The 21,301-nt window shown below is 38.4% G+C and overlaps 1 protein-coding gene across 2 annotated transcripts in view; it reads right to left on the bottom strand.

Annotated features, from left to right (window-relative positions):
- LOC124183712 (S phase cyclin A-associated protein in the endoplasmic reticulum-like) overlaps window positions 1-21,092 on the bottom strand; it is a 36,665-nt gene extending 15,573 nt beyond the window's left edge. The window contains exons 1-11 of one of the 2 annotated variants that reach the window (XM_046572560.1): window positions 20,924-21,092; window positions 20,083-20,391; window positions 18,687-19,810; window positions 17,842-18,611; window positions 17,199-17,679; window positions 16,879-17,061; window positions 16,549-16,800; window positions 15,986-16,450; window positions 15,777-15,886; window positions 15,367-15,490; window positions 9,508-9,686 (exon numbers count right to left, since the gene is read on the bottom strand). In XM_046572560.1, the coding sequence (XP_046428516.1) occupies window positions 9,508-9,686; window positions 15,367-15,490; window positions 15,777-15,886; window positions 15,986-16,450; window positions 16,549-16,800; window positions 16,879-17,061; window positions 17,199-17,679; window positions 17,842-18,611; window positions 18,687-19,810; window positions 20,083-20,293 (3,899 nt within the window). In that variant the 5' untranslated portion in view covers window positions 20,294-20,391; window positions 20,924-21,092. Of the gene's footprint in view, window positions 1-9,507; window positions 9,687-15,366; window positions 15,491-15,776; window positions 15,887-15,985; window positions 16,451-16,548; window positions 16,801-16,878; window positions 17,062-17,198; window positions 17,680-17,841; window positions 18,612-18,686; window positions 19,811-20,082; window positions 20,392-20,647; window positions 20,805-20,923 lie in introns of those variants that run through there. The other variant, XM_046572561.1, reaches the window with a different exon arrangement.
- Window positions 21,093-21,301: the final 209 nt, after the last annotated feature.

Raw genomic sequence — 21,301 nt, 5'->3', positions numbered from 1 at the left:
TAGCAAATTTGTGTTCGTATTTGCGACGATGAATATTTCATATTGTTTAATGGATTGAAAACAAAAAAAAAAAAAAAAATAAATAAATAAACAAATAAAAATCAAACACTAGACACTTTTCCGCAGAGAATGATTTTTCTTGATATCTGTTTGAAATATCGAGCTTGAATTTCTTCAGGAAATAATTGATTTCTGTACGATCATTTTAGCACGCTGGAAAGATTTCAGATAAAAAAAAAAAAAAAAAAAAAAAACTGACTAAGATGAAATTGAAGCAGTGACTTTAGAAATTGGATAACAATGCAGGAAAGTGAGAGTGAAAAAAAAAACTTGGGATTTAATCACCTTATCTCTACTCGTACATCACGGAACTGGGACAGATTTGCATGTAGAATTAGCGCAGGCTAGAAATTCTGCCGCTGTGCAATCGTTGCATCGGATTCGGATACGTCGCTAACCAACGTGGGAATAAAATAGCTCGAGGGCAAGTGCAGCGGGGCGAGAAGAAACGCCTGCGTTTTTTATACAATACATATGTGTATGTACGTAGGTATATAATCGGTGCGCACATCTACGTAAGTACAAAAAGAATTAAACAGGGCGTTAAAGTTGTTGCCTGCTGCTGACGGCGAAGCTGCCCTATGCTGTATGAAATGTATGAGAAGAATCGCATCCGTTTCAATTCCGCTCGATTTCGCGTTACAGGTACCGATAGCTTGTCACGCGTTTGATTTTTATTTTCGTTAATTTTTTTTTTTTTTTTTAAACATGTTTTTCAGATTTCATAACGATAACGGACTTGAGTGAAAAACTGTGATAGAATAAAAAAAAAAAAGACTATATTCGATATATGTTGCCAATGTATATCGCAGAGAATGTTAAAATGAGAATAAAACTGAACAGTCGAGTGATATTCGTTTGATTCGACAAAATTACTTTTGTCGGACGAAATTTTTTATGACAATTTAATACGGAATTTAATCAAGTCTTTGAACGATCGTGTGGACTACCGATTTATTCAAGATGTAAATATTTTGTCGGCTAGATTCATGTATTTATTTTATTTGAAGTACCTAATTGTTTCTGTCAACGAACATACGACTTGGAGGAATAGTAGATACGTAAGCTTGAAATGAAATGATATTGAGTTGATTCAATTTCGGAAACATATAAAAAGTTTCACTCGAATCGATACTTCGCTCAATAGCGATAATGAAACCTTTTGTAGAATCGAGAAATTCGCTCGACTAAATCATTTTGACAAACGAACTAAATCGAAATTGTTGTATCGAAGTTATCGTACTTGAAACAAACAAGGGATACTGGATTGAATCGAATGGACTCCATCAAAATCTGTTCCGTTGATTCGAGAATTCCTTGCCATCCGTGTAGTATAAACTTTTTTTGTTTTTTTTCTTCTTCTTCAGCTCAGAGAGTAATTTGATTATAATGACAGACGATGCCGAGAAGCAAGTGAGATGGCTGTAATATTAAAGGTGAGTAAAAATTGCCGCGCAGTTGCGCGGGTAGTAATAATTCGAGTTTATAGCAACTGCCGTCAGGGGGAATGAATCACTGGTCAACTGCGTGATGATCAGAAGTTGTAAGCCTCCCCCGGGAGGCCAGCTGATGTTTTGAGGAGCATCTGCCCTTTGAACTGTGTCCGGAAGGTGCAGGGTGTGTACTTAAACTGAGCCATAGAGAAACCGCGGCAGGGGTTTTTGTTCGAGGGGCAATCGATGATTTGTTAGTCATTCATTTTTCATTTCAAATTAACTCCACGCTGATTCCCGATCAATTCTCATCGATTACGAGGAAATGAATTTTAATCGGGACTCGATTGATTCGCCGAGTAAAATGGGACTCCATGTTGACTCATCGTGGTATTTATTAATGCTGTACTAGATCATCGATAGAGTCGGTAAATCGTAGAATTGAGTAATTTGTCAAAGCGTTTCTATAAATACTGACGGGCATTCAAAACAGTTTTGAAATCGTTAAAAGTTTGATGAAAAAAAAATGTTTTAAAGGAATTATTCACTTATTTTGTCGGAGTTTTTTCAAAAATAATTTTATACCTGAAGAAGATACGCTGCAAGCAGGTATGCAAGATTAATGAAAAAATTGTACTCGAACTGAGGAAATGTGTTGTTGCAGCAGTTGAATTTTCTTTTTTACCATTGAGGAGACTGCAGGTGAACCAAAAATTGATACTTTTTATTGATTTTATTACAACATATATCCAAAAATTGAGTGTATATCGAATTATATAAAAAAAGGTTGAAAAATTAAAAGTATCAAAATTGTAAACAACAGTTTAAATATCGATGCTTCCTTTCAAATCCAGTAGATTTTTTCGATTTTACACTATGACGGTTCGTTTTTTTCGACAGACTATTTTCTACGAATTTGTTTCAACGACTTTTCTTCAATACGTTATCATCGTTAAATATTCAATCTCACTAGACTGTGTTAATAATTCAGGTATTTTATATTTTTGTAATTTTGTAAATAGATCTTCGTGTCTTACGAATGTAATAATTTGATGATTGTATATTCAGTGAAGAATATCCCTAGTCTCGTGATAAAATTGACAATAGATATTGATTTTTGGCTGATCATTCGCCTCAATTTTTCATCCAACTTCGATTCATCACTGATTCGCTGTTCCGCGCCTTATACACATTAAAATAGTATACATAAAGAATATCTCGATAATTAAGAGTGAAGTGAACGTGGTTTAAGAATCAACTAATCGATTTTTTCCTAAAATCAAGTAACCTCAAATCACAATACGTAGGGTCTGTAGAACGGTCTTGAGGGTGAGCGTCGATGGTTATACTCGTGGCGTAAAGAGGGTTGCGGGATGGACGGCGTCGCGACGCGTATGGTATGGGGTATAAGGATAGGAAGGTAGAAGGTAGAGTATGGCAAAGCCGCGGAGTGAGTGGCGAGAGAGAGAGAGTGCGAGAGAGAGAGAGAGAGAGAGAGAGAGAGAGAGAGAGAGAGAGAGAGAGAGTGAGAGAGAAGAACCAAGGGGCGAGAGAGCTTGCAGAGTCCATTAGCAGATTACCTACCTCGGCAGGCTCAAGTCTCGGCCACAGCGCTCATTCACCCCCCTCGTGTTTTTCCTTTCCATTTTTCCCCAGTTTTCTCTCCTTTCTTTTAGTTTTCCTTTTCGATTTCGGTTTCCTTCGCCCTTTCTTTTCTTTTCTTTTCTTTTCTTTTCTTTTCTTCACCTTCAATCCCCCCCCCCCCCCCTGTATAGTACGTCCGCCTTAAAATCGCATCCGAAATGCCCTACATCTCACCTAAGTTTTCGCTGGGCGAAATTACAGTTTCGTTACACCGTATTTCAATATTTTGCAACATTACGTCGCTGCGAACTCGTCGAATTTTCGTCTGTTCAACTACGTCAAGACACCTTGTGAACTCGAAAGACGGATTCGTGGTAGACTGATTTCGTAAAACGTTTGACCACTAGGATATTGAATAATTACACCTCTTAAATGTAATATACGTCATTTGCCTTTAGGTCAATGTTTTAGTAATTCAACACTCACGTTTCTCAACTTGTTCCTAATCTTTTCCTCATCAGCAGTTAAATTAAGCGATTCCTAAAATTTTCCAGATTTACTGATGCATGGATTATTTTTTCGTTACAATAATAACACTGATAACCCTAATGCATATCCTGCATAATCGATCAATAACGACAGTGTCACGGGATATACAGGGTGTTACCAAGTGAACACCGCAGTATGCCGGGTTGCCTACCTCCGAGGGAAACAAATATCGGTAAAACAGACCTACCGAGTTATAATTACTTTAGTCAAGTCGAGTCCTATAACCACTTTAACGTGACTACGGAAAGCGATGTCTAAACACTTTAGAATAGGTTATAAACAGCGAAACAATCGCTGACGCCAAATCCATACAACATGGCAGGACGGCAGTTCCAGCTCGCTCGCGAGGACTTTAAACGCGCTACCTACCGATAACTCGGTAGATCTGTATTACCGATATTTGTTCTCCTCAGTGGTAGGCAACCCAACACACTGCTGCGTTCGCTTGGAAACACCTTGTATATATACATATATGTATGGAACGAAAGTGAGGCACCAATTACCCGAACTGATCCCACCTCGATTAAAACAATCAGAAATGAAAAGGGGCAGGAGTGAGGCAGCGTCGGTGACGTAGATCGAATTATATCATCCACACCGTGGATATAATGGGTTAACGCGTGTAACATACACATCGACGGATTGTGTCAAGAGAAAAGATAACCTTACAGTACGTAACTGTAGTTGCAGGAGTAAGTTGAAGACGTTGTATGCGATGGTGGTCCCGAAGTTTCGTGGGATGAGAGTGAGGAGGAGTCGCCGCCCTTCGTTTCACTTTAACAGGATTAGTGCCCGGGAAGTGTTTGCCAACTGATTTTTTTTTCCTCCATCTTCCCATACACCGTGCCTCCCTGTCCGCCAATTATCTCGTCGTGATTGGCTCTTAAGCCTTGATGATCGGGCGCCGGCGGTGTCGTCTTTGCATTAGCCCAACGTGTCTTCGCGTTAAGACGCGACGTGATGATAGAGAGAAGCAACGAGGAGTATCGAACGCCTCATTTTCCGGGACCTATACGTATACCTACTTCTTATCACACCAATCAAAACAACCGCGAGTGCCAAAATGAAGACGAATTATGGTTTGGAGACACAACTTCTTCCACCGTAGTTTTTTTTTTTTTAAATACGTAAAAACCTGTCACATCTGTATCCAACTTCTTGCTCAACCGTTGCGTCATTGACTCTTTGTAATTTTATTTATTATTTATTGCGGTGCTGTGTCGCGTGAAAAATGAGAACAGTGAAGTATGCATATGATTTTTTCTTACTTCCAATTAACTCAGGATTTGAAAATTTAATCGGGATTTTTCAGATAGCTTATTATATACGAATCTGAATTCTAAATGACGGATCCAATATGGCGGACTATGATGCAAGAAATTGTTTCACGTGAATGAAACTTAATTGGCACTCTGAGGTTTCAACGATTGCTAATCTGAAAGAAAAATTTAGAATGGCCGGCTCTTTGGATGCATTATTTGATCGAACCATTGGATTTTAGGTTCAGACACGTAATCAGAATTTTCAAAAAACCCGGATAACAAGTTTCGTAATTTCTAAAATTTTCAACCGCCATATCGTATACGTCATTTTGACCTCATGAATTCTGACGATGAGTTGAGATTCTTATACAGTCAACGACCTAGAAAGTCCCCGATTAGAAGAGTTCAAGAAAATCAACGGTGAAGAAAATCTATTTTCCGAATGGATAAAAATCGAGCTTTGTTCTCGTAGTGTACCGTTCTCATTTTTCGCTCACAACACCGATCAGACGGATTTACTACATCCACGAATTTCGAATCTCTATTATACAGGACGTATTTCACCGATCCAACACACGTTATGCTTTACTACAGAGTGAATTACTGACAACTGCATGGTCCATTATCTGCTAAAATTTAATGTGCACGCGTTAGGATCCGAGAGCATTAGCAGTTCGCCAGGGAGACGAACAGTCTCTAACCTAAAAAACTTTTAAACTTATGAATTTTCTCACGACTTCCACCGACATCTGTCAAAATTTTTCAGATTAAGTTTATGACGGTTGGTCACCCTGGCAAACAGTCGCTCCGTGATTGTAGCGCGTGCGCATTAAATTTTAGCAGACGACGCACCATGCGGTCGTTAGAAATTCACTCTGCATACGCTTGCATTATACAAATACGTGAAGATATAACTTGTACCTATCACGGGAGTTCGTATAACGCGATTAGGGACGCCTGCCTAATCATAGATCACTGTCAACCTCGCGATGACGCGACCAAACGCGTGAAATGTTTATCGTATCATCATCATGATCATATTCATCATCACCACCATCATCGTCGTCGTCGTCGTCATTGTATGTGCCGCGGTACTGACGAGGCTTCAGTGCGGTGTGTAAAGTGAGTATACCCACACACGTGTAATAAATACCCGTGGTGTGTATAACGTAAGGTGTGTGTTGTGTACTGTTATATATACTCGCGGCCCAAACTACTGCTATCTCTCAACTATACCTAGAAGAGGTGCACATCTGTTGTTTTATGAACTCCGCTCCATTATCTCGCGTGTGCGCCTCGACGAGAGACAGTCTGTTTATAGGTAAGCAAACATGATCTGGATGAGGTGTGAGTATGCATATATATATATATAGAGAGGGAGAGAGAGAGAGAGAGAGAGAGGGAGAGATATGCGCAAGGGTAGGTATGTGTCACAACACACGCAGTAGGCGCGTGTTTAATAGATAAAAGTAACCTGATGTCTGTAAAAAAATAAATGAATAAAAACTATAAACGATATTAGCGGTAAAATAAATTCTCTGCTAATTTGTTGTGAATATTTCAAAAATTCGTTCGATTCCTTTCTTTTTCTTCGATTCGAGTATATTTGATCGTCGAAAATTACAGGAGTTGAGATGAGGTAATATTTTCTACACGGTGAGATGAGGTCAAAATTGAATTTTGCATCGTCGATATGAAAATGGTGTTATCGTATCAGATGTACGCGTGAACGCCTCACTAGAATAAAATGAATTATTCGAAAATCAGAGTACGATTGACAAATACCGTGATAATGAAATTTTGAGCAAAGATAAAAAAAATCTTTCTCGTTCCGCGTAATTTCTTGTCCCAATCAATTGAACCGTTAGTTTGTAATCGTATAACGATTGATAAAAAAATTTTCGTTTTTTCCCTGCAACATATGCAGCAATAATCGAGAAACGTTTTTATTTTCTTAATTTACAACGGCACGAATTGTATTATAGTTCTAGTCGTTTTTAAACGGCAATCGAACGATATCCGTTAAACTGAAAATCGATATTATTCGAGGAATACAATCACCGTTTAAACACGACGCGTCGTTGATCGAAACGAGGTGAGACTATAGGAGGGCCGTATATAGATTATAACGTAACAGCCGGGGTTGCATGGTGAGTAAAAGGCGTGACTATAGGTTTTCGGGTTGTTGTTTATTTATTTTTTTTTCATTATTTTCCCCCCGCTCCTATTCTCTTTTTACTTTGGCAGGAAATTAATCATAATCCAGCTCCCTTCCTACACTATATGTATACCTTACCCCGCAAACGTTAGGGACGATCATCGTAAGCGTTACCTAATGTGTACGGATTTTTTTTCTTTCCCTCTTCTTTCCTCACGTTTCGTGGGATAAATTTCACCACGGTACGATGCAACGATACACCGTGAAATTAATTTAACGATATTGGTAGAGAAAAAAAATTAACATCGAAATATTACAAAGATATGTGCATTAAATTGTGGTTTTAAAAACGCAAAAAAAAATCAAATCAATAAATAAATATAACGAGTATTGAATCGGAGATTGCTCAGTTCAAGTTGGATTCTTCAGACGGTATAATAGTAATAATAAACGTAAAAATTCTGCAAAGCGATAAGGAAATTATCACAGAAGCAGAAATCACTAATGCAGAACATTATATTGAAATTAACCGCAAACGATTTCAAAAGTCCATAACGTTGCGATATATGTAAGTGCATATACGTGTGTCTATTTGCGTTACGATGCTTTTAGACAGTTCTTACAATTTATCTGATTTTACTGAATATATAATAGCCTGATTTCAGTTATTTAATGTTTTACTTTTCGTTCGTTGATTAATTTGCTGTAACATTATGTTATCTCTGTATATCTCCTCCGATGATTAGTGAAAATAAAATTCAATAACCTGTCAATATCATTTCATTACAGACAATTCAACCGAAAGCAAATTGCAATATACATACATTATTCTCATAACAGAAGTTGAATTTCGTGATATTTCAAGCTAAAATTTTTTGCGTAACAAGGAAGCAAACTCGGTCTTTTCGGACCCAGTGTAAGTTTGCAATGTGCGTCGTAGGTGAAGCCGATTGCGAATGTTGTAAATACGCGAGGTGAAAAGAGCGTTGCACCTTGTTATATAACAATAGTACTTTACGCGTTTATTCACGAAGCAAGAAATTGAGGTTATGGTCGCGTAATGTCAGCTTTGTTCCCGACAGCGCATGCGCATCAACTCCTAGAACTGAAAAGTGGTCTTTTCTGCACACCGCGCATGCGCATTCGCAGACTAACTCGAACATGCCAGAAACGAGTACTTTCTGCACGGAAAACAGGCATGTAAAATCGCGTAAAACATGCATAAAATAAATTTCTTCCTTCAACTGTCAATTAATTTCCCAAACTTCACATACATTTGAGGTAGATTGGCTGACGTTTCTTTTCCGGGTTTTTTTTATTTATTTTTTTTTTCTCCATCTGTCAATGACTACGGAAAATGTCGATTCGAGTCCGCGAAAAGGGGTTTTCGTTTCGCGTTTTGGGAGGTCCGGAACCGCAAGAAACCCGATGCCTCTCCTCTCATCTCGTCTCGTCTCATTCTCTCGTCCGGTTATAAGAGAAGAAGAAACGAGGAAGTTGATCCAGGTGGATCGTCTCGTCTCGTTTCTGGTTCGGTCCCAGAGTTACACGAATATATCTACCCGTTGTTACGAAAACAGATTGCGTCTCGTCACTCTCTTTCTCTAACATATGTACCGTATAACTAAATGAGAAGGAGAATTTGTGTACACACGTAGAGTTTAGAGAGTCGATAAAGAAAGAAGAAAACATATTTAAAACGAAATTCCTCAACGACGATGGTGGTCCAAATATTTTCAACTTTTTTCTTCGACTCTCTTTGTATACGTAAAGATGATGCAAAAATCATAATAACAAGAAAATTTCTTCCGATTTATTCTTTAGCAATGGGAAGATCGTTGGTCGGATTTTATTAACTCAACGATTGCTTGTTTCAAATGTTTAAATCTTTCAGCAGTAGTCATTCAGGGTTTCAGGATTGCCAATAATTTTCAATTCTAATATTATCTAACTTTGTTTGTTGTTTTCCAGATGAAAAAAATTACTGAAATCGAAGTAACGAAGAGGAAAAAAAAAAAAATGTAACCAATCGTTACAGATTACATTTGATTTATTTTGAAGTATATGTACCGCACTTATGTATGTGCTGGCAAGTTTTTTGTTTTTTTCTTTTATTTGAAATTCAATCACGCATATGCAAAGGAATACTAAATGTTTCGCTAAAACTGTACAGTCACTTTCAGAACAATATAAAAACATAAGTTTCAAATTACAACTTTTCATCAAGAATTCGACAGACTTTGCCGACTTTTTACACGTTTTTTTTTAGGTTAACAGGTTAGATTGGCAATCCTGTTCATCAAACTTTAGAACGCTTTAATTGGTGCAATTTTCTTTTGCAACATCGACAAGTCTCGATTTGTAAAATTTTTCAGGAATTTTCATCGCCGTTTTTAGTGCGCAACAGTGGATATTTCAAAGCACCAAAAAGAAGCAGGGTAAAAACTAGGACATCACTCACCCAATGACCTCCTGAAGACGGCTATGAACGAGTGGCTTGTCTTGGACGGAAATCACCTCCTGGACAAAGAGGCTCGAGATAAGCTGCATCGCCGCTGTCGCCACTTGACCACTTCCGGTCGAATTATTGTTCGATTCGTGGTTAGGCGTGTGAGCATTATTATCGCATCCGGTAGCTGCCTGAAAATAAATCAGTTTATGATTATGATTTTTCATCAACGAATAAATAATTTTCCGGATTACATAAATCATACACGTTGCGACAATCGGTAATAAGAGTTACTGTACAATGCAAATTAAAAACTAACAACAAGTATTTCGTGACTTAATTACCGTCTGCATGAAAAATCCATATAATATTGGAGAAAAAAAAAAAAAATAGCAGCAGGTTTTTCGTTCAAGAAAAGAAAAGCCAGCCAAAATTTTCATACCGTATCTTTATGCAATCGGTAAAAGGGAGGAAATTTCATCGAGGCATGAAACCATCGCATCGCGGGTTTGTTGCATGCAGGGGGAGAGAACTAAATTCTGGAATTGAAACCGGATGAAATGGGAATTGAAAAAACTGAGGATGAATTTCCGGACTCTTCGTCTCTTTGCCTAATGGTCCGGCAGTATCCGAGCGATTTTTATTATCTGGTTTATAACAACGGGCTAACGGGGGTTCCTTGGATTATTTCGTTTTCCTGCATACTGCAAACGCACGGGATCACCGCAGTTAGTCTAGTGAAGTAAACCTTGTAACCTGGGGGATCGAATCGGATCGGAAGGGAACGAGGTCCGTTCTCGAGAAAAGAGAAAAAAATAAGAGAGAGAGAGAGAGAAAATTTCAACGACCATTCGAAATTGAATCCCTCTTTTTCTCTCTGCATAAAGCACCGTCGTTTCTCGGGCGTCGTCCGAATCGAATAGGAAAATTCAATTTCACCAAATTGCTAAACTCGAATCGTCCTTTTATCCCTCTTTAACGTTTGTCTAACATTTCTTGCGCACGTCTTCGCAAACGCGTGTTCGATATTAAATATATTGTATCGGGAAAAATTACTCGCGCGTTTACCTAGCATGCCAATGGTTGAACTGATCGCGGACTTTGTTTTTTCCCTGTATAGAGAATGTTTTTTTTTTTTTTACAAATCCCTTCTCCATGCGCGCAGTTTAAATATACGATGACGAAATTTACGATAATTGGCGAATTTTGTTTTTCTTTCTTATTTTTCTTTTTCATGCTGAATCCTAGTGTAATAATTTAGCCTAATTAAAGAAACACGTTTTAAATTGCATCTGTATAATTACTATTTACTCATGTCTTGGCAAATACCGCGGACACAGTCAAGTCGACGTGATATTTTATCGAAAACTTTTAGTCTTCTGTACAGTGAAGAAAAACGACAAGAAAAAAAGGAAAGAATAAAAAAAAAAAAAAAGTAAGAAAATCGTTATGAATTTTAAACGAATTTTCAGGCAATACGAGACTCGTTTCAGTTTACTGATCGCCGCAGCGATTCGCGACAGTTGTGATATACAGAAATAAACAATTTGTCAGATTATTCACTTGAATAAATTTTATTTCGACATTTCCACATTTCGAGTATTGTTTCGCCATGTTGGTCTAAGATGTTTCATCAAATAGACCATATACACGATTTTAATTAGTTAATTTTTAAATATATCCCACCGAATTGGAAATACATATTTTTGTTCTCTTTTCAGGTTTTGATAAAAAAAAAAAATGAAGAAAGTTTCATTTTACCAAAGAAGAGCGAAAATAAAAAATGGCGGGAAGAACAAGAAGAGAGGCAAAAATCAGATCTACCAAAGCACAAGGGAGATATACAGACGCCAATAAATAAGTAGGCATAATAATTCCCACCACGTCTAGATTCAACGCCCCGAATCCCAAAGATACTTTGTACACGTCCGTCTCTCGCTTTCTCTCCCTCTCTCTTTCTCCTTCCCTCTTTCTCTCTATTCTTGTGCGTGCTGCGGCGTTCGTGACGTCACTAAAAGCTCTCTCGCCGCTAATGCATTTGCGGGAGAACCGTAGTCCCTGCATGGCAGCAAACGCGGTGGAAAAACAGAGGGAAAGGGAAGGCGAGAAGAAACGAAGAGACGTGCGAAGGCAGAAGGGGCAAAGATGCGTGGAGAAAATTGAAAAGGGGCGAGAGAATCAGCGTCGAACGGTAAGAGCAACAGCTGATCGCGCAAAATTATAAGTGTAACGTGTGTACGATATACAGAGTGAATTCCTAATTACCGCATGGTCCGTCGTCTGCTATAATTTAATCCACACGCGCCACAATCCGAGAGCAACTGTTTGCCATGGTGACCAACATGAAAATTTTTACAGCAGTGAATTGAGCAAAACTGTCGAAATTTTATCACGTTGAAAATGGTAGCGTTATTGCAATGATTCACTGTTCAGAGAAATCGTTATTTCGGAATTGTAGGAAAGTCTCAAATGCAGTAAATCATAAGAGAGAGTAAAGTGATATTTCGGAAACTTTGTTACCACAAAATCACTACAATATTGCAAAATGGTAATTTTTTTTCTCCCCAACATTTCGTTACGTTGACGTTACTAACTTCAGCTTCATAAAATTTTTCAGGTTAGATACTTCGCGGGGAACTGTCATGTGAATTTATGACAGTTGGTCGCCCTGGCAAACAGTTGATCTCGGATTGTGGCGCATGCGCGTTAAATTTTAGCAGACGACGGATAATGCATTCGTTAGAAATTCACTCGGTATAAGTAAATACATATAAATCTAAGCTGTTCGATTATCGAGAAGAGTGGAAATAATTACTGATCTCACCCACTTATTTCTACTTTTTTACTTTTCATTACAGGATTTTACAATCAAATGATGAGCATGAAAAATTTTCACATCTCGTTCAATTTGAATTTCTGCTAGAAATCAATCGATTTTTAATGTTTTACCGACATACATTTTCTTCTAAATAAACAATCAAGCTTTTCCCAGTTTCTATACTTACTCTGATTTTTTTTTATAAATTTTTCATTATTCTTTCAAAACTTCTTCATTTTTCTGCCAAGTCCTATTAATTTCAGATTTCTTGCTCAGCCGTTCTCAATACCATCGCGAAAGTTTATCGGACAGATCGACGGACTCTTTTCTTTTCAAAGCGAAAAAGCTGTTTTTCCAACTTGTTTTTTCTAGTATGATTTTATTGCATCCCAATTATCTGAACTACGTATCGCTAATTTTCATCATATTCTGTTGTGTATACATATAATTGGACGATCGTAAAAAAGTAATGGGCTGTATGAGGAAGTAATGATGAAAAATAAAAAGTAAGAGACACAAAAAGTCATCTAAATACAGCGATCTCGTCAAAGAACGTGGAATTTTTATTTCTTTGCTTTTCGCGTAATTCCCGTGATGCGTCATTATTCTCGACAATTATAAGAAACATATACCATGGTGAATTAAAAAAAAAAAAAAAATGTACAACTAACGGGTAATATTGAAGAAAAAAGTCAAAGCGCCCAAATTTAAACTGCACGCCTACTTATTAATTTGTATACGCATTTCAGACACGCGCACACATAGAAAGATGGGAAAGAGAATCTTAAGAAGGATCGGGATCGTCAGAGCGAGGCGTAAAAGAGAAAAGGTATACGTCTTATGAAATCGGTCCTAAATCCACGTAATCCTTATTTTGACAGGGTTGACATAGTTGACAGGCTGACAGGGCGACACGGGCTTCCCTGCGGTACGTGGAAACCGCCACATAAGTATGTACAATGCCTACGTTTAAGCCACTTATAGGGTGTTGAAAAATGTTGGAAAATAAAACAAAGATTTCAATGAGTAAAGATAATTAATATACTAGATCGTATTATTAGCTGTATGCGAAACAATCACTTGTAGATTATACGATACACTGCGAGGAAACGAAATTTTTCGTAAGAGAACAGTTGTTTAAAAAAAAATTTTACGACAAAATTGACTGATCCGGTACGTTGAAATTGAAATTCGATACCTGCACGTAATTTAAAAATTTCAAATCCATGCTAGAATTTTTGGACAAAAACGGAACAAGTCAAATTAATAAATAATATACCGAAAAAAAGCATCACACAATGTTATTACTAAGAAGAAGCAGTTAATGCATCAGATTACGCGATCCAATTATAATTTTTAAATGAATAATTCATAGCCTTCACGTCGTTTTTCGATTCATTTTATTCAATTCTTTGTTTTACCGATTGTGTTTTACCGCACGCCGGATTGTCGGAATAAATTATTACGGTCGAAAAACGTCCTCCTATTATTGCGGAGAAATCCGAAATCCGGTTTTCGAACGAGATATATTTATATCATAACATCCATATGTACGTAGGTACATTTATAAGTATGAAACGTGTCAAAAACCATACATATAAAAATACTTCTCTAATATCTTCTAACGTTTCAGTAATAATTGACAAGTAAATCATTCCTACACGTAACCTAACCCAAATATGTGATCTTTTGTGCGTTTCTATGAAATTACGTATATATTTGACGAACACCGTGTAGAAATATAATAAACGCACAAGGGATTGGCTTAAAAAAGAAAAGAATAAATGAGTAAAAACAGATATCGGACTAACGAAACGATTAAATGTATACGCGAGGAAGGAGAAAATAAAAAATTCTACTAAAGAAGAGAAAAAAAATCAATAAATAAATAAAAGCAGAAAAATAAAAAAATAATCAACAAATGAGATAACGCTCGTATCCCGCATTAATGACTCCTTCCACATGCGCACGTAAGCCGGTAGGAATAGAGTTATGTGCGGTCATCGAGCATCAAGGCCTCGCGATTATTGTTCGCTCCGCTTCCTAATCCTTATTATATTCTTTCACATTGTATCTTAGTGTCACACACGTTCTACACGATGCTTCTTTCGTTATATTAAATTAGTTGCGCAACCGGCGTATCTGTGACGAATGAATTTATAGACCAGACGTAAATCGAACGAAATGGAACAAAAAAACGTATTATATGAAGAAGAAATAAAGCAAAAAACAAGAAATACAAAAAAAAAAAAAACCAGACCGATGTATTAGATACATAAATTAATACGCTCAACTTTTTTTCTCTCGTTCGTTTTCTCTACGATGATACGAAACTCTACTCAATGTGATTCAATCTCCCACCTCCCCTCTTATTTCAGGTAATTTCTCTACTCATTCGTACTGATAAATTAAAATTGGTAATTGAGTTAATTTTTACACCCGTTTACGAATTATTTCGATCCCATTTTCTAACGAATGAAAAAGTCAAAGGTATGGAATGAGGGACGCGTAAAAACATCGTACAACTAAGCGCAGACTTCGAATCTTTCAATATTTATACCGGGTTGCTGTTTCATTTCACGTGGCGCCATCCGTCGAAATAGCCGAGAACTAGAAAGAGCGCATTTCGGTAACACCACGAACGAAATAAACAAATAATTAAATCGTCGTTTCAGATGATTAGTTTAAACGCGAAATCGAACGAGTGCAATGAAAGTAGTGATAACAGGCACAAAACATATAATCTTATTTCTAATGGTAACGATGTTTTAAATGTTGAATTGCAAAGTACATAGCAGAATTTTGGGAGCCAATTTATTGTCCAAATTGGAAGAAAAACTGAGAAGAAATTACGTTCGAAAAATCTAATCATATTAATCAAATAATTAAACGCAGTTTTATTTGAAATATAGTGAAAATTTTCGGTCGGTGTTATTTGAATCCACACGTGGTGTAGAATTGTTTAAAAAATACTTTGAATATAGTTTCAACGCAAAGATTTGCATATAATCTGAAATCTTTTCAAGTGTCAAATTGTAAGTTTTGTTACTCACCTCTAGCCACTGTAAAAGAAGGTCGAGAATGACGAGGATTTTGTTGCCCAGTAAGACGGTTTCGATGTTGCCCAAATGTCCGTGAACAGCGGCTTTGTAGACTTTGCAAACGGATACGATGCTCCTAGGAAATAAAACTTTATTAAAAAACGATGCACCGCGAAACCTTTGAATCGCCAATTCTCAAAGTATTAGCAGGTAATCGTATCAAGAAATTGAGAATGACGAAAAATAAGTATAAATCGAACAGGTTAAAAGCGAAATGAATCTCGAAAAATCGAGACGGAAATCCTAGTCTCTCAAATTTCGTACAGTCAATTTTATCAGTCAACTTTGAGAAAAATCAATCGAACAACAAATATTATTCAACATGATTATTCAACGTATTTAGAAAAATAATTTTTACTTACTTGTTGGGAAGGCAATGTGACGTATTTTGCACATTCAGGCCGAGGTTGAGCAGGTTTGTCAAGGTAGCGAATCCATTCAGAGAATTAAAAGCATCCTGATCCGAAGCGCACTGAAATATTCGCCAAATTTATACGAATACAATTTAACGAAACCTGTAGATCGTAGCGGGTTTTACACAAGCAGACGCATCCACAACTTGAAAACTTACGTATTTATTAAAAGCCCTCGAAATCTCGCCGACGCATCGCTCCAGTCCAGCGACGGCGACGCTTGGCCATGCAGTTTTTCCGTGATTGTTGCAAAGTCTATCCAACTCCTTGAGATTCCTTCGAAATTTGGCCTTGTTCGCCGATTCAACGGACGTCTGAGGTCCTCCAGTCTCGGCAGTCTGGGCGTCTTCCCATTCTTGACCTCGCGCAGCCATTCTCTGCTTCATTTTCCTGCACCTACGCTTCAAGGCTTTTTGTTTCTCCTTGGCAGCCTTGGTATCGTTCGCGGGATTGTTGTTTGCATTGTTACTGGTATGGGACGAGGTCGGAACATCGCGTATCTGGGTAATATTGAAGCGCTGCATCTCGTCCCTCGGCGGTTCTCGTCCATCATGCATTTTCCTAACTGCCTCAAGGTGCGCTTTGCTTTTAAGGTGAGTCAGAAGTTGCACTTCGTTGGTTATCTGAATTTCAAGAGCGGATACAAAGCGCTAGTTACTTTTATTCCTGAAGAAAAATGGCTATAGCATTCAATTTAGTACCAGTGAAAAATCGTGCCTACCGCTGCCATGCATAAACAACACTGCTTCGGAGCTGGGTAAGACCTCAAAGTTGGCGGAACCTCCTCGCATCTCAGTATAGAAGACTCCACAGCCCTCTGTCTTATGTGTTCAATATTTTCGCCATGTCTCCTAGCAGACTCTTGTTGCTTGTGGGCTATTTTCTTCTGCAGTTCTTCCTGATTGGCCAACTGAGCAGCATGCAGAGCTGACAATCTCTCTTCCCGGTCTCTTGCCTTTTCTCTGGCCAGTTCCTGCGATTTCACTCAGTTTATTGCACCATATTCTGTTGTAATTTCTTTTTCGTTTACTTACTGCACTCGGCAACATACCTGTCGTTCCTTTTCTCGTTCCAGCTGCATTTTCCCGACGCGTTCCTCGCGCTCTCGACGAACTTGTCTCATCTTTTGAATCCTCAGCTGTCTTTCGACCTCCAAGGCACGTCTACGTTCTTCCGCAGCCGCTTCTTTTGCCGCTTTCTCTTCTTGTCGACGCTGACGTTCTTCTTGGATACCCTGCATCAAATGAGAACAATCAATTCACTTGAACGAAACCTTCATTGATTTATGGTTTTAATAAGATCGTATTATAACGGATTATCAAACTTTTTACCCAAGTTCTCAAATCTTGTGATGAATCCTGTAAAAATTACCTGCAGTCGTTCCTCCTGCTCTTGACAAAGTGCCATGAAATCGTGTCGTTTATTTTGCGCCTCAAGTTCGTTGATAAAAGCGATTTCCTTCAGTTTCGAGTCTTCATCATGTGCCTTTCTGACGATTTCTAGCAAATGTTGAGTCCTATTTTCCTCAGCTCTTTTCAGCTTGGTCTCCATCCTTATTCTCTTGTCTTCGATCAACTGATTTTTGGCACTTTTAACGTCCTCAACTTTGTTCAGAAGTTCTCTGAGCCGCTGAGACTTTTCCATTAATAATATCTGACGTTTTCGCTGTGCGCAAGCTTGCTTAGCTTGATAACGACGCAACGTTTCTGGCAAAGATCGCTTTCGGGATGGTGAAGACAGCTTCTGGTGCAACTCCAGGGCTCTGCCGGGATGCCGAGCCACCAGAGCTTGGAGCTGAGCCAAAGTGTCGACTCTTTCAGCCCAAGACATGCCCTCAAGCATGTTTTCATATCTTGTAAAAAATTGGACTCAATTGTTTGAGATGTAAAATATTTGTAAACATGGTTTAAAATTTCAACACAGCTCAACCTCATGTAACACAAAAATATGACGACTTGCTAAGCAATATCCAGAAGGTAATCTAAGAATTGATAGTAACAAAAATTTCTATTACCTGTCTTCAAGGCTGATATCGTCCGTTGAATCATTTAAAGTTTCCAGAGGCTCATCTCCTTCGGTTTCCAGGACAGTTTCGCCGTCGGTTTCATCCGTTTCAGTGTCGACGTCAATTTCAGTGGACTCAAGTTCCTGTATTTGTCTTTGCAGGAAAGCCTCCTCGTCAGAGAGCTGCTGAGACCTTTGAGAATCGGCTTCTTCTCGTTTTTGTTCCTCCTCTAATATGACACGCTCCCTTTCGGCCTGCGCTTCAACAAACTGCTGAATTCTTCTCTCTAGCAGTTCAGCTTCATTCTTAAAAATAGCTGCTATCGTCAATGTGGAGTTGCTTTCATTTTCGCTAAAATCCAGGGAGGTGGATGATTTCTTCTCACTATCATCGCCCCTGTATTTAGTCTTCAGCCTCTTACTGTCTCCCTTGGTTATTTTCTCAACTTCGTTTATTATGTTTTTTCCTGTCTTTCCATTTATAGACCTCTTCTTCACCCTCTGACCACAGTCCGGAGTAAAACAGCTCTTTTTGCTCTTGTCCGATGGAGAACTTTCGATTGACAATGCTGGCAGGGACATCGCAGTACTCGGCTTGTGGAATCTGGTGGACATGTTCAAATTGTGCGTACTACCTCGTCTGTAACGACTCCTCACTGTCTGCCAACCGTCCTTCTCATCTTTCACCTTTACTGTTGACCCCTGCTTCGTCAAAACCTCAACAGAACCGCCAAGGTCCTTTGTTTCATCTCCTCGTAAAAATTCCTGTGTTTGTACGGTCTGAAAACAAAAGAAATATTCAAACCCTGATGCTAATCCCAATTAACGGAGGAATAGTTAGGCTTGAAAACTAACAGTGCTTGAAGAAGTAGGCTGCAATCTCTTTCTAACAATAACAGATGTTCCAGGTCTGGCTCGTGAAACATTTGAGCCTCTCTTCATGCACACAGAAGTTTTGCTTCTCACTATTTTGGGAGTTTCGGTCAAGTTTTGGGCTGGGGCAGCAGTCGCTGGTCTCATCCTCGAGACAGTAGAATAAGCCGGCATGACTGGTTTGGTGGATTTAGGCACAACCTTGCTTGCGTTGTGTTTTCCACCAACCTTGTCATCAATGTTATCAGACTTCAGTGAAACTCCGTCTCTAGCTTCCTTAACCACATCCCTACCATTTTTGCCCCCTAAAATATCTTCACCATTTGCTTCTATCACACCTTCGCTAGATTTACTTTTGATGTTACTTTCCAGCGGTAATTTATCAACAATCGGGTTACTGGTATTCGACTTTTTACCACCTTCTGTATTAGGGACAATTTTGCAGTCGTTGGACATTTCAGCCTGGATTTTTGACTCGCTTATTGCACCAGACTTATTTTGACTTCTCACCTCTGTCCTTTTGGAGGGGGTTTTAGAGGCAATTAATTTCAAAGGAGACGATTTCCCCCTGTTCTGAACAGGCTCCAAAACCTTTTCGTTCAGATTTTTGGGCTTATCTTTGAAGGACTTCACCTCGTTTTTTAAAACACTTTCAGAAGTGTTTCTTAAGTCTTTTCCAGGCCTGGTAAGACCAGATTCTTGATCCTTGTTGGCTGCAACTTTAGCCGGTATATCAGTGACGATCACTTTGTCTTCGATAATCGTTTGGTCGACTGGACTCTTGCATGATGATCCTGTGGGACTCGACCTCTGGACAGGGCTGATAGATTTCTGTGTTCCTGACGACCCCCAAGCTCTGCCGGGAGAAGTTTTTCTGACCTCCCAAGCCAGCGGCACACGCCTTAGTGGAGGCTGAGTGCTCTCGTAGGCCCATTTTACTTTGAACCATTCTATCAGATTGTGAAAATCACGGGTGTAATTTTCAAGGACTAGTATCACCTCCTTGCACTCGGATATGCTCTCATCCTCTTCACATGTCTGGTATATTCCATCTACAGCCCGCTGAAGATTGCCAAAGAGAAAGGCCCAGTATCTGGCCTGAAGTTCTGAAAAGAATTTGTAGAATGGTGGATACATAAATACACAATTGGTCACAAATAAGAGAAATTGATAAAATCACGAAAAAAGTGACCTATGTAGTGAAAATACGTGAGAAGCAAATCAAATGTTCATAGCATTGCCTGCAAATTAGTAAAAATAAGTCAAATGTTGACAACCAGTAACCCCTGATAAAAAAAATATTCAAAATGGCTCGATAAGAAAATCAGTCTCTTTCTGATTTCTTCCCAATCTATTTTTAGACAGTCGACCAACCCACCAGATTTTTTATCTCTTCCAGTTGACGCTGATCTTACTCTGGTTGTTGGTTTTGAACACCTTTTGGTCGGTGTTGGCTGAGAGATTTTTGGAATGCTTGGTGGTTTGCGAAGGACCTTTTCAGTATTATTTGACACAACTGGGACGTTGAATGCTATCAAATTGCGAGCTGAACGACCTTCTTCTTGAATAAGGAGTCTGACATCAGCCATTCCTACCGTATATTATTAATACTCACGTACGTGAGAGTTTTAAATGATTTGCAAGAAATGAATTAGGGAGAAAAGCTGCTATAGCGACGTCCAATGTGCTGGAAAAGAAAATTCCATGATTCATTTTAACAGAGCCGAAACTTGGGTGGAGATTCAATAAATTTTTAGATTTCAACGACCTGAGTGAAGATCAAAGTGCCCAGGTAATTAATTTTTATAGGCTAAATCATTCGATCAATAATAGCAATTTTAGTGCTGTCAAAAGATGAGAATTGGGGGCTCGTCTTGAAATTTGCAAGTATATTTCGATCATTTTTACAGGTTAGGTAGGCGATCAGCGAAAACAATAGATACCTATATCAAGCTGAATCACCGACTGACGAATTCTTATCATTTGTTAAATTAATTCGGTCATGCTGGTAAACAAATGATAACAAAAGGCATCGCGATATTGATTCTTTGATAAAATCGGTATTAACGGCTGACAATATTATTATAATTAACTGCGTGTGAACGAGGCAGACGTCCGTGATGAAGTTTCACGTAAATTTGTATGTAAACATTGCGATGTTGATAATACGATACATGTGTGCACGTACATTTCATCCATAGAAAGGAGCAGATACATACCAGAAAGATAAATTCTGACGCTCCGTTTAATCGAAATAAATCGGTGATACGTTTTATTTATTTATAACGACGGGTTAACGAGACGCGAGGACACGCTTGAAACAATGACATGACGACTCCGTGCTCCTGACGCATTTGACTTTTGAAACGATAATGATGACAGGTCTGTGCTCTTCTGTTGATCGTTGTCGACAGAGTCACGCTCCGTAGAACAGAAAGGGATTTAACTTACCTACCTGACGACATTGGCTTGATACGAGCGGCAAGCTTGATCGGTATTACTAATTGAAATTAATTGAAATTAGAGGAGTCGTATAAGAATAATAGTAAACAAACATTACAAATTTTACGTGTATTTTCAACGTTGACAACTCTCTC

This window comes from Neodiprion fabricii, chromosome 5, assembly GCF_021155785.1.
Source record: "Neodiprion fabricii isolate iyNeoFabr1 chromosome 5, iyNeoFabr1.1, whole genome shotgun sequence".
NCBI classification, from domain to species: domain Eukaryota; kingdom Metazoa; phylum Arthropoda; class Insecta; order Hymenoptera; family Diprionidae; genus Neodiprion; species Neodiprion fabricii.
The sequence above is the reverse complement of the archived record's forward strand: the minus strand, read 5'-3'. Positions and strand labels throughout refer to the sequence as shown.